Source organism: Neolamprologus multifasciatus, chromosome 9 (assembly GCF_963576455.1).
Source record: "Neolamprologus multifasciatus chromosome 9, fNeoMul1.2, whole genome shotgun sequence".
NCBI classification, from domain to species: Eukaryota; Metazoa; Chordata; class Actinopteri; order Cichliformes; family Cichlidae; genus Neolamprologus; species Neolamprologus multifasciatus.
The window spans coordinates 9687773-9701534 of NC_140447.1; the positions used below are offsets into that span (position 1 = coordinate 9687773).

Genomic DNA, 13762 nt, shown 5'->3' on the forward strand with positions numbered 1-13762 from the left:
GTTTGGACAGCATACGTACAGTGATCAAGGGAGTTCCTCCATAAAGCTGCATATTAAAAAGGTTGTGGGGGGTTTACAGAAGTAAAGACGAAATGATGGTTTGGACAGATTTGTTTCTTTATGGAAGTATGAACTTTTGCAGTTATGTTATGGCTTGTTTGAAAACACAGTGAAGGCTTTAAATGTGAGGACACAGGAAACACATGCTTTCAATATATCACTCCGTGTTTAATTGTATGCGAATTAAATATTTCTCATAAACATTTTTGCTATAGCATGTGTAACAATATCTACAGCATACATTTCAGATCACTCAGTGAATAAACCCTTTAAATTGGGGACATTACAGATTATGTCAATTTTTATAGTGCAACTACAAGTGTATATTTGAACTAAATTTCCATATCAGTTCATGTAATATAACAAAAACATCTCTTTCACATATACACAGAAGTGTTTTTAAAACATTAGTTCCATCAGGGGGATGTAGTGGATATGTCACATGTTGTACACAAACCTATAAAGCTATTCCAACATATAAAAAAAAAAAGAAAAAAAAAAGAGCCGAGTGGAAATATTCAAGGCACTTAGAATTATACAACAAATGAATTTACAGACAAACAGAACTAAATAAAAGTTAATCAAGCTGTGACATTTCAGATACAGTTGGGAGCCAGGACAGATTAGGTGAGCTAAAAGGTATATTTCTGTGTTATAATAGTAAAAACAATATCCTAGCAAACATTGCGTGTTGCCATTCATCCATAAAGTGCATCACATGACCTGTTCCAGGCCTAGTTTGAGACAAGTCAACATCCCCCGTAGCCATTATATCCTTCATAGTCATCATGAAAGAGTGAAAACAACAGCTGCTCAGCACACTCGACCACATGTGAAACGTCTGCCTCTCAAGTGCTCTTAAGTGTAAAAATATGGCTTTAGTGGATGATTTAATGAATAACAGTCTTGATGCAGATACAGAGCAAACAAAGCTAAACTGAGTTTATTAGTTGCCTGTGGCATTCACTTCTTCTTCAAATACCAGCCTGATGGTTTTGCATCCTAACAGGCTTTTAAACGATGACTACGTTGGCCTAGTTTTTGCTCTTTTTCCAGCCTGTCAGGTCTTAAACATTAGGATTTTTCAGGTAAAAAGAATAGCACCGCTGTATACTTGAGGAACTGTCACCTCTTTGTGTCTTTCACCCAAATGATATAGTTATAATTATATAATTATACTCCTGAGTATCTCACCTGGTCGATAGTTTTATCAGCTGGGATTTTGAGACATCTGAAATAAAAATTCTGTCGAGGTTTCCTAGGATGCCCCAAAACACGACTAACGTATTGCTGTAACTGCAATGCCAGTAGAAAAAAAAACAATCAACAATGTCCTATGTGGACTAAGTAGCTGTTAGATCTGATATCTTAAAATCCACAGCAGCTAAAACCAAATCCTCATCCCTACATATGTGAGCAAAAATGCCATTCTTGTCCTTTAATCACACCACAGTAGGAAATCCAGAAGAGGTGCCAGGAGAGGTCTGGTGTAAAGATTTGTGAAATGACCTTCACCTGGGAAAATTAATGCCTTCAAATGTTTATGCATATATGCTGGAATGTTTCTTGGTAATGACACGATTAGTATACATGTCGACCTTTACATTCCTTGGCTTTGACACAGTATGGTACAGACTAAATGCCCCCATCAGGACATGATTTATGACACATGGCACTAAAACAGGGTGGAATGTAGCTTTTAGATGCACCGGAAAGTGGAGACACAATGACAATTTTCAAGACGGAAGAGCCGTCTACCACAATAACAGTAAATGGCAGTACACTGCAATGAGATGAAGTACCTGCAGACCAATCGTTACCAATCCTCTGTCAAACACACCTGTTACCTGCTTATCCTGAGTCAGACTTTTATTTGAACAGCCACACGGGGGTGTCGTTTCCCTGGTTTATAAAGAGGGCCTCTCATAACAACTAAGATACAAAGGACTGCAGCGAAAACTATTGAGATTATAATTCAGATTTCATATAGATTGTCACAATTGTGAAATTCGCCCTTTTCTCCTTTTTCATTTTTTTGGTCAAAAATTCAGACTTTGGCTTTGGGCTCTAACTGATGAGGTCTTGTGGATACACACTGGGTTCAAAAGTGAATTATCAGGACCAAGAAATCCAAACACACCGTCAGACAGATCCATTTAGTCCAAAGTCCCAACAAGTGTTCAACATCTTCTGTAGGTGCCGGATAAAATTTCCCATGGTTTGTTGCTTTTAGTATACAACCATTCTCTTTTAAGTCCAGATCTTGAGGTATCATCCAACTCCATGACTGGACGATGAAACATCACTTACCCTCTGACAGGTAGTAAGATGAGATGTGAAAGGACGTGGTAAAGGCAAAGTACAAATAAGAACACAAGAAAAACTAAAAAACAAACAAACAACCCAAACAAACCCCAAAAAAACATGTGGACTAGTGCTGCAGTGAGGAGGAGGAAAAGAAGGCAGGGAGAACAGTATGACATGGCGAGGAAGACCTGGGTTTATTGTTAGTGTTCTGAGTTCTTGTGGTAGAGCTGAGTGACCTGGATGACGGGAGGAGAGACGCTGAGCGACGGACCGCACCAACAGGCAGAGGATCGCACAGGCTGGACCTCACACCTGCCACTGGAGAGAGGGAAGTCAGAGCAGAAGAAATACACTGAGCATGTGACTGAAGGTAACGGGACGAGAGAACATCAGGCAACACAAAGACAGACAGACAGAGATCCAAAGAGGAAATGCAGATGCGAGAGACTAGAATAGCTCAAAGTGTGAGGCATTGATGTGGGGAGACCGAGACATCAAGTTATTGATGCCGCAGCACCAGAATACTGCACGTACAGGTCCCCTGAGAACACAGCAAGACAGGCTTTCTATCCAACTCTATATAGCATCTGTTAAAACACAAGTGATAACAGATAAGGACATCAGGACTGTTTACATCCCGTCTACATCCTCAAACATCACGTGGATGTAGACGGGAATATAGACGGGAAATATACAGTAGTATTTTTATAGAAGCTGTCAATCCAACAGACGAGAATAGGAAGAAAGAAAAACCTGCACTCGCTCAAATCCAAACACCTACAATGGTCATGTAATGAACATACATCACCACGTGAAAAAGAGGCACAAACACCATTTGTTAGTCATATGTGATGCAGGAGTGCAGTGCAGCACAGACAGAAGAGAGGACAGGACGTTGGAGTACAACAAATACACAACACAGCTGGGGCAAAATCAATTTCAGGTCACTTGCTTTAAAACTAGACTATTTGTAAACATCCTTTAACTCAAATAGTTGTCCCTTAAAAAGCATAATCCTCTGACAGGTTTAAATCAATATGTGGTTTGTTAAGACTGGACTTTGATCAGGAGACATTTTTCTGAACTAGTTTTACTGAAAGTGAAATCACCCCAACCCGGAGAAACATCCCGACTCCGAGCACTTTAAAGACAGGTTTGTTTATTTTTCAAATAAATCTTAATACAGCACTTACATGTAATGTGTGCAGCTCCGGGGAACACGGGAATTAAACGCACATTTACCATGTGAGTGCTGCACTTAGACCGACTTGAAAGCAATCCAAACCCATCCTTAAACACGCCAACATCATTAAACATGACATCTTTACTGTGCAGTTAGCAGTGGGATGCATGTTATTGGTAAGAAGAACAGAGTGGGGGGAGGAAATAGTATGCCACAGTGTTAGCCTGCTGAGCTGCAATTTAAAGTACCTCACACGTTATGGGGCTCTTTATTTTCACATTGGGGCAGCACTGCTGTGAAATATGAGAGTGAAAAACAAGTGAAAACATTTTTTAAAAAAAAAGAAAAGGAGAAAGTGGAACAAGGTTTAGAATATTAATGGTAATTATTTTCTCCTTAAACCAGAAACATCTTCAAAGACATGCATACGCTATTTATTTTTTTAACATAACTACATTTACACACTAGTGTGTGCCGTCTTTATGACTCTCGTGTGGGTCTGAAACTCATCACTGAAACTTTGGCATTTGTATTTCTTGATTTCAAAATACCAGAAACATAAAAAACAGCCATTATTTGGTAAATAAGGTCCAATCCTGGAATAAAAAAAACAACATCTGTGCAGTGATGAGAACCACAGTTCAAACCCACAACGCCCATTGTAGTGAGAAAACAGTGCAAACACCAGAGCAGATTTCAGTATTCACTCCCAGCAACTAAACAACTTCCTTTCTGCGTGATGTTGATTTTTATTTTTCGTGTTTCTTTAAAAGTGTAAACGTCATCCTACTCCTTTTTGAGCATAAACATTGTGTAGATTTAGAGATATTCATGACAACTTGATGTCTTTACTTTTTGTTTCTATTTACATGTTTGAAATTTAACTATTCTACTGACAGTAAAGCACATTTTTTAAATTCTGATATTAAAACGGTTTTCTACTTGCTTAAAAATGTGAAAACCTTTTCCATGAGGAGGAAAGATACACTGAACCTTGCAGTCTGTGAGTCTTACTCCTATGAGATCAGTAAATACTGTCATTTAATTAAATTAGGTTGTGTGCAAACCGTGAAAACGGTTTGCACACCCTAATCAGTCGCAGAAAACTGCACGTCCTCGGATAAGACAAATCCTTTATTTCCCACTGCTTTACTTCTTGGTAAATGGTCACATTTTAATAATGAGCTTTTGGGATTTTCAGTCATCTCCAGTTTACTACATTAACTGCAGTTGTAAACCCAACACATCATTTATTCATTTGGCTTTAAGGCTTCCAGCAGTTTATGAGCCGTGATGCCTTTAACTTTCCTGATGGTGTTATGTATGGTTTTATTAACTCCAGATTATCACGAAAGACAAAAAACATGCAAGTTTTGTGCAAGACAGACAAAATCAAATGGACTGAAATGCCTTGCAAGAAAGCCTGTTAACCTTACGAGAATGCTCCTTAAGGTGGTTTAAATTCACAAATGAACCTTGCCCCTCGACCTTTGATCCACTTTTGAAATAAATGGAAAATCTGCTTTAACTTCGATGTTGTGGCAGCATAAACAGATATAATTCTGTGGAAATCACATGAACTTTGGTTGGTGTCAGGAGCACATTAGAGGAGTAGTAGATCAAACCTACTCCTTGTTTTATTGTTGCCATTTGTGGTTTATGCGAGCGTCTCTTACCCGGTGTCTTCAGGGATGTCCTGATCGGCCTCTGCAGCAGATGACTCCACATCTGCACTGCTCTCACTGCCCTGAGCTGACAGCCGACATGGAGACTCTGGACTAACACACTCATCGCTGCAACAGAGATTCACACACACATCCAAAAGGTCATTCTCCTCTCACTTGTGAGACTTTTGTGAATCTCTCTAAGGATGCATACGCTTGTGTTTATCTACTGACTTGATATGCTTTTCCAGTAGTAGGATGGCTTGCTCCCTCTCCTCCAGTCTCCTCTTTAGGGAGGCAATCTCCTTTTGTTTCTCTAGCAGCTCCTTCTGAAGACGATAGTTGCTCTCCTCCAGAGTCTCACAGAATGCCTAGAAGGAGGGAGAAAATGAGGAGCAGAAAATATTTACAGCTTTACGTGGTCAAAATACCATATAGATAACAACAATGGGGTTTTCTTCAGAAGTTTGTGAATTGAAAAGGCCCAGCGGGCTGTGAGGTCTGTGCCAAAAGCTTCAGCATGCATTTGATGCAAATGGAGAATTTTGTGTTACGTTACTGATCCTCGTCCTATTTTGTAGCCAGCATCCTTCCAGTTTCACGTTTTTGGCTAACAGAGTGACTGAAGCAGAATATTTCAACCCCCATATTTAACAGTGGACAGCACATTATTTTCATCAAATGCAGCTTTGTTTAGTGGCCAAAGAGCTCAGTTTGAACCTCATCTGTCCACAGCAGTTGTTCCCAAAACAACGTGATGTTCTCGAACTTCCAAGGCAGGGCCAGGATATTGGGCAGGAATTCATTTTTCAATTTAGAGACTTGATCATTTTTTAAAAAAAAAGATAATGTGAAGATATTATAGAGATGGACCGATCTGACATTACGTATAGATATCGGTCCGATACTGACCTAAATTACTGGATTGGATGTCAGAGAGAAATAAAAAATGTAATCCGATCCATTAAATATCAGGAAAGCACCTCACAAAACTTGCTACATGGCGTAACTCGGCTCATAACCTTAGGACGTTGGAGCAGTATGCGCCACGTGATAGAGCGGCTGTGGCGTGCGAGACCTCTCAGCGGTCTGGTTGAGCATTTGGAGCCTCGCTACCAAACCGGCATTTCATCTCCGAGGAAGTTATCCCAGAGAGAAGTAAAGGAAGTGTGTAAGTTCATCTCTGAATGTTTGTAAAGCATTCCCACGTTAAGCTTAACAACCGATATATGGAGCGACTGCCTCTCCTTCCCTCTCCTGTTGCTACTTCAATCATGAAACTGATTAATGATCAGCTGATCGGCTTTTCTGTCGCGAGTCCGTCTCTCTTGTTTGTTTATTGCTCACTTCGCGCCAGAAAGAGGAAACCAGCAGCTGAACAACAGCAGCACGTTTAAGCTTGATAAGCTGTTGTTAGAATTTATTTAATATTACTTTCTACACCAGGATCCTTTTCTACGTAGCTGACGGCTGGTAACTGCAGGGGCGGATCTAGCAAAGTTTAGCCAGGGGGGCCGATAGGGCATTAACAGGGAAAAGGGGGCACAAAGACATCCTTTTCTTTCTTATTCTCATTTAAAATGTCTAGCTTTTAATAATTAATTATCAGAATCTTACACCCAAAGTTTTAATCAGATGTAAAATGTATAGAAGTCCATTACTGTATATAGTAACTATTAAGTCTAATATACCCTATAGTACTTTTCCTTTGGGAAGGTACCATCTGTGCAGTCTGCAGTTCTGTTGAAGAAAGATGTTGAATCTATTTAATTATTGAGGAAAAATAATTGACTTCTGTGCATATTTTTTTTTTGGCACGTGCATTAAATTAAAGTTGATTACATCGATTAAGCATCATGAGGTGGAGGGTGGAGGGTGGTTCCCTATTTTTTTTTTGCTGGGAGTGTGCAACCCTATTAGTTAGGTTGCTTAATATTTCCACTAAGTACTCTTTAAAATACCAGAATAGGGAGGATGGTGTAGGTTTAAGTTTATTAGATTGATCTGTATTGCTGAACTATGAAATATTTTGGGTGCAGTGTTTTTTGCATACAGGTATAACAGAATAGCTTTAGTGTTTTGGTTTTTTTAAACTTGAGTTTGAACTTATACAAAATGCAGCAAGATATATATATATAAAAAAAAACAACCCAGTTTTATTTATTTATTTTTTAAATACACTATATCGGATTCATATCGGTATCGGCAGATATCCAAATTTATGATATCGGTATCGGACATAAAAAAGTGGTATCGTGCCATCTCTAGACGACATATACCATCATGGTTTAGACACCTGACATCTCACTGCACTGTCTTTTATGATGAGATTAAGGGTTTCCTTTCCATAACTTTCCATGTTGGCTCTGTTTGCTGCAAAGTCCAAGAACAGTGCTCAGTCTGTTAGCTGCTTTCAGGTTCTTTCATATGAGATTTTCAGTTGCCAGATGTAGCTTCCTTAATATATTCCTTAATGGCAGGGATAAACAAATTGCAAAACAGCTTTAAAACTAAGAATGCACTGATTCAACTGGGAAGAATCACGTTCTTCTAAATTTGAATAACACCAGAGATAATGATCAACTTAAAAGGCAGAGGACAGCTACATGTCCTGTGTCTATCCTGGGACAACATGTGGAGGAGGAGTAGAAGTACCTGACGCTCAAAAGCTTCAGCATCCAACTTACACATACTCTAAATGCACACTCACCCTGCTCTCCTCCAGACTGTCAAAAGGCCCAGGTGGATCATCAAGACACAGAAACTCTCTCACAAGCAGGCTGTCAAGAACAATAAATGATGAAAGATTAGAAAACAGGTCAGCTCACACTGATATCTTTTTAGCTATGCATATATTTTCCACATAGCTCTGATGCAGCTAACACAAACTAAGAGTTATGGCAAGGTTTGTCTGCAATAATGACCCAGCATGACATAAAATATGGCCCAGTAACATTTTTATTATTAAACACAATAGGTTCACATACCAGTTGGCGATGTCCTTGTGTGCAACCAAGTTTTGCAAAAAAGCTTGCAGTCCTAGCTGTCTGTCTTCCAGGAAGTTGCTGTCATAGTTGTCTTTGAACCAGCGCTTAGGAGGCAGTGAGAGGCGGAAGCCTGGAAACATCTCCTTCAGCTGGAACAAATACACACAGACACACACAGTGAATGATTGCCCTTACATTCAGCTACAGGCTGTGAGGGCAAAGACAGTCATGTAAGGGCCGTGTAGACATAATGCAGAGATAAAAGTAATAAAGTTGGTGGCGGGCCAAGAAAAACGCTTCCAGCCCACGAAGCAAACACACTCTTCGTCTAGATTTTGTGCTCGGATCAAACCTGCATCCAAACAAAAGAGCACAGGTCTGCTACTTTCTGATCTATATACCTTACTAAATAACCAAATCACAGAAATGTCATAATCAAAAATGTCTTTCACAATAGTCTGTCATCAGATTGTCACATTTTTATTTCACGTATATTCAAGATACAACCATACATCCAAAAACACTTAAAAAAACCCCCAAAAAAACAAAACTTCAAAATGAGCTTTAAATCTCATGAGCTTTTTTAATCACGCAGGTGAAAGTCCAGATTTGTGTTCTGCGCTATGCTGGTGTCATATTACAGACTTTATGCATTTTTGGTGCAACTACACATTTTCAATGTGTTACTTACTACTGTGTTAAATCAAACATGAATTCTTTCTTGTAGTGAACTTGGCTTCAGCAGCAGCAGAAATGCTTTCCTCACAAACTGTTCCCACGGTCACGGGTGGTGAGACGCACATTACCTCTATTAATAAACCTATTATTCCAGCTTCATTCTGAGCTTAAGCATTGAGGTAATGTTTAATATAGCTTGGACACAATAGGTATGTATACAAGTGTGTCTGAAACATTAGTATACAAATAGAAAGCACATGGGTTTTGCAGTGGTTATGCAAGGTGTTTCCCATACATGTTGCCAGGTTGGTATTTCTGAGGCTACATCCACACTAGCCTGGATAGATTTGAAAACGGCGTTTTTGTCTGAAAATGCTCCGCATCAACACTAGCGTTTTCAGTCGTTTTCACAAAGTTGTGCGCCAACATTGAAATGGCCAAAAAGGCCTACGTTCCAGTACTGTGCATGCGTGAAACGCAAGATTATTCAACCTGCCTCATTTCTGTCAGCCGTTTATTTACTTTCCGGCTCTTTGAAAAGTTGCACCAAAATGTTGAGGAAAAGCACAGAGTTTTTTAAATGGACTAACAATGAAATGGAGTTGTTGCTGCGAGTAACACAAAAGTACAAAGTTGCAGAAGCGAGTGAGAATTAAAGAATTTGAAAAAGCTATCTGGATATGTCTTTATATATCTTTAATAGGGCTGCCAAAATTGAGAGCAAACAAAACAACTGCTGTATAACCAGGGGTGCACATAAGTGGTCCGCAGGTGCGCATCAAAATAAAAGACGCGAACCAGATAAGTTACAACGTGCGTTTGCGTACATAAGATTTTCTGGAGGAGGACAGACATTTGTTTAGAACTCTTTGTTTAATTGGTCACATGACTGCATCACATGACTAACATGCGTCTCCGTTTTTGCTGTCCACACTGCGATGCGAAAACACCGTTTTGAAATGTATGCGTTTTCGAGAGCGTTTTGAAAACGCTGCGTTTTCCATCAGCGAAAACGCCGTCTCAGTGTGGACGGGAGGCCAGAATGGAGAGAAAACGATGCATTAGTGTGGACGTAGCCTGAGATCCTCACTGTCACCTAGGACTGCCTACTTTCTTTGGAGCATAGAACGGTTTCTATAAAGGGTTCTGCCTATCGATTTCAAGAAAAATGACAACATGTTGCCAAATGTTTCTGCTGAATAAACATACAACCTCACTGTATTGTGCTAAAGTCCCTCTGTTGAAGTCAAAGAGCATTCAACATTTAGGACAAGTCTGGTGATATTTTTGACTGTATGTAGAGAGGTTTAGGAGACATTGTGTTAATATGTGGTCCCAGTGTCAATTTACTCAGAGGGAGGTGGCCTGGGGTGTGTAAACATGTATGCAAACCTGTCTGCTTTCACCACGCGATTAAACTTCACAGTGAAGCGATGCTGACTGAGGTCTGAACCTCAAAATAATGTTTGTGATGAACCACCCTGTACAGAGTCAGTGCTCTGTTATACAAACCATACTATACAGATCATGCTAGGTATTTCTGCCCTTACTCACGGCAGCCAAGTACTCTCATCCCTGTAACATTTTCAAGGTAGAGCTAAAAAATTTAATACTAACAGAATAATCAAAACAAACTTCATACTGACAGATTTCCAAACTGTGATCAGTCTCATTGATACAAACATGTTCTCAATGAGACGTCCACTGATAATTACTGTGAGCCGCTTTTAATAGGCTTAAATTCTTCAAACCTTACACCTTTTACATGATTTCTCCATCCATATAGTATTCTCATATAATAGTATTTCTCCTCTGTTAACTGTGATTATATACTCTGAAAACCACAAGAGACCAGAGCTCCTAGTTGGCTCAGGCCCGCTGGCGGTTTGGGAACAGTAGGCTTCTTTGTGTAGCTCTAATCATGTTCACTGAGCATTCAACAACTAAAGAAAGCTTGCTGAAAGCAGAGGGATTGATAGTCGAAACCAGTTGCTTCAGCTGTGGCAGGATTATAATAAGGTTTACCCTCATGTAGTTTTCCAGTTTGGGACAGCTCATTTAATCCCATGCACAGACAACACACCCAAACACACCTTGTCATTGAGTCTGGAGAAGTCAGCGTATCTTCTGAAAACAACCCAGCTCTCATCTAGAGTCTTTCTCACCAGGATCTTATACACCTGCAGTAGAGAAAGCTGATGTTAATAACTGCTCACCATGTTTGCTTTAGTGTTTAGTCACTAATAAATACAGACTAAATGTAGCACAGTCAGCGGTTGCCATGCGAACTAATTTTCTGGATTCCTACCGTGAACTTGGCCCTCTCCTCCATGACCTCATACCCCAGCACAGTGGGGGTGATAGGCCTCTCCTCAGCTTGCTGGCTACCACTAGGATCCGATATAGACCGCGGACAGCTCGAGTATTCGACAGATGGTTCCAGAGTCCCGTTCAACTTAGCCCGTGTCACAGGGCTCTGAAGGGGTGGAGGCGTTCGGCTGCGGCCACCCCTATCCGCACAGCGAGACTGACGTTGGGAATCTAATTCTCCGCATCCAACTCCCCTATGTTCCTCCCCAGCCATCTTGGCGATTGAAGACGAAGACTCTGAGCTGCTGGAGACGCTTCCCAGCGATGAAGCTCGCTGCGCTCGTCTCAGCTTGTTGCTACCACGGGACAAGGCTCTGTCCATGGGCACAGGAACAGGCACAAAAGGTGATGCCATCTTCCTGAGTTGTGTACTCCTGCCACACCACCATAGAAGTCAGTAAAGCTTTTCACGCCAAGCTTGTCTTGGTACAGTAGTGTTGTGTGAGGATGAAGTCTAGCAGCAATGCTGAGCCTGAAGGGCCGACATTGAAGACTCTATAGAAAAACAACAACAACAGGAGTTATTAGGTGTAACATTATATGGAGGATCATTACACTGCCTCTAAATAATCTGTATTTAAAACCTAATCTACTTAATTCGCCCTGAGTCTACATAAATGTGGCACAATCTGTCAAGTACCTCACAATACCAGGGCACGTGAATTATTGACACGAGCCCCGTATGATTTATAATTTATGAATTTGTGTATTATGTGTAAAATTCATTATGGTAAAAGCCTGTAAAGATTAGATTCACATGTCAACTTGATTCTAAAAGAGAAAGGAGAAGAGAAACAGAGCTGCATGTTGGTTTTGATGAAAGAGAGAGGCCAGAGAAATCAGCAGCTACCTGTCTATTTTGTTAGTGTTAATTCAGCTTCAGAGCTGCTCAGAGAAACCAGTCAATCCACTCCATAGGAGTACAAATGAAGAGCGTTTGAGAATACTACTGACGTACTCGTAATGGGAATATACGCTGTTAAATATAGCGATTATAAATGAAATCTGGCAGGCAAAAGTGGGAAAAAAAATAACTCAGCAGCAGAAAAAGGATGAAAGGATAGATGTAAGAAGTAAACACAATGAGACATGTCATTTATGGTTCTCACTAATTGACAAGTTCCTGCTGCTATTTTGGTGAAACACGGCGAAAACGCTGGGACCGCAGCCAGCGTTACAACAAAACACGGGCTTTCTGCTTCTAAAAATGGCATTTATGCTTCGTAAACATAAATGCCATTTTTAGACCAAGTCGCTAACGATATAGCTACCCTCTATGTTATTTTAGCAAGCCAGCTAACCGCATTCACGACGTCCTTTCTGAGCTCTGAGAACTTCATTAACAAAACATGGTCGTGTAATAGTGTTAGCCCGCCTTTCAATTTAGGGAACTACTATCAGAAAACCACAAGAGTACAGTTTATAAAACGTTACCGTTCTAACCGTCACAGTTAGCTACACTTTAACATGAGCTAACACTAGTTAGTTTCACTACAATACAAAGTAGGCTAACAACAATTTTACTGATATAATAGCTGTTTACAACAACAATTAAATGCCGAATGCAGCAAGAATTACCAATACTGCGTCGGATATCTGGTTTTATTCTCCTGGAAGCATTTTTCCCAATAATAAACAAACCAACAGTTAAACAGCCCGGTTTTAAACCGTGTTTGGTGCGTCCCCCATCCCACTGAAAGAACACCGGGCATGTATCACATTACATTCAGGTTAGCTAGCGAGCTAAGACGGAGAGCATGTGTGGGCAAAGCTAAGATGACCCTGAGTGAAAAGGTCTTTCGCTTACCGTAGGAGTCCAGATATCCTTCTCTGTCCGAAAATATGTTTACTACAGACATAGAGCTAAATGTGTAGTTGCCCCGTGGCTGTTAACCCGCCGCCGTATCTCCTCCCTCTGTGTTTTCATGTTAGCATGCTGGAACTCTGACCACAATGACGGCAGTACCTTTGGATAACCAGTAGAGTGCGCAGTAACACGCTTAATACTATATAGAAAATGTAATTCATCAGCAAAAAAGTAGACACAAGACATAGAGGGATTTGAAACAGGTACTATCAGAAAACACACACAGACACACACACAAAGGTTTTAGGCAGGCAGGAAAAATGCTGTAAACAAGGAATGCTTTGTGTTAATCATTTATTTTCATCAATCAACAAAATGCAGTGAATGAACAAACGAGAAATCTAAATCAACTCAATATTTGGTGTGACCAGCCTCTGCCTTCAAATTAGCATCAGTTCTTCTAGGTACACTTGCACACATCTTTTGAAGGAACTCGGCTGGTAGGTTGTTCCAAACGTCCTGCAGAACTAACCACAGATCTTCCGTAGATGTAGGCTTCCTCACATCCTTCTGTCTCTTCATGTAATCCCAGACACACTTGATGATGTTGAGATCAGGGCTCTGTGGGGGCCAGACCAGTACTTGTTCTTCTTCTTTACACTGAGGATAGTTCTTAATGGCTTTGGCTGTATGTTAGGGTCATTGT

At 40.3% G+C, this 13762-nt stretch overlaps 1 protein-coding gene across 6 annotated transcripts; it reads right to left on the reverse strand.

The window, feature by feature from the left end:
- Window positions 1–207: 207 nt before the first annotated feature.
- On the reverse strand, window positions 208–13218 carry snx16 (sorting nexin 16). 6 transcript variants are annotated; one of them, XM_085172512.1, is made up of 9 exons: window positions 13057–13218; window positions 11188–11744; window positions 10973–11059; window positions 8202–8350; window positions 7925–7994; window positions 5449–5585; window positions 5227–5343; window positions 3799–3840; window positions 208–2685 (listed from the first exon to the last, which is right to left on the reverse strand). In XM_085172512.1, the coding sequence occupies exons 2-8, from the start codon at window positions 11602–11604 to the stop codon at window positions 3825–3827; spliced, it is 993 nt and encodes a 330-aa protein (XP_085028638.1). In that variant the 5' UTR covers window positions 11605–11744; window positions 13057–13218; the 3' UTR covers window positions 208–2685; window positions 3799–3824. The 6 variants fall into 6 exon arrangements, with proteins under 6 accessions (XP_085028638.1, XP_085028637.1, XP_085028633.1 ...); XM_085172511.1 differs by having other exon boundaries at window positions 3799–3843; window positions 13057–13217; XM_085172507.1 differs by lacking the exon at window positions 3799–3840.
- Window positions 13219–13762: the final 544 nt, after the last annotated feature.

What these genes read in the sequence shown, in the direction of transcription:
- snx16 (XM_085172507.1), bottom strand. Translation starts at nt 11,604, where the DNA reads ATGGCATCACCTTTTGTGCCTGTTCCTGTGCCCATGGACAGAGCCTTG. An exon ending in CACAAGGACATCGCCAACTG is followed by an intron (nt 7,995 to 8,201) that starts GTATGTGAACCT and finishes TGTTCTTGACAG; the next exon opens with CCTGCTTGTGAGAGAGTTTC. An exon ending in GACATCCCTGAAGACACCGG is followed by an intron (nt 2,686 to 5,226) that starts GTAAGAGACGCT and finishes CCCTCTCTCCAG; the next exon opens with TGGCAGGTGTGAGGTCCAGC.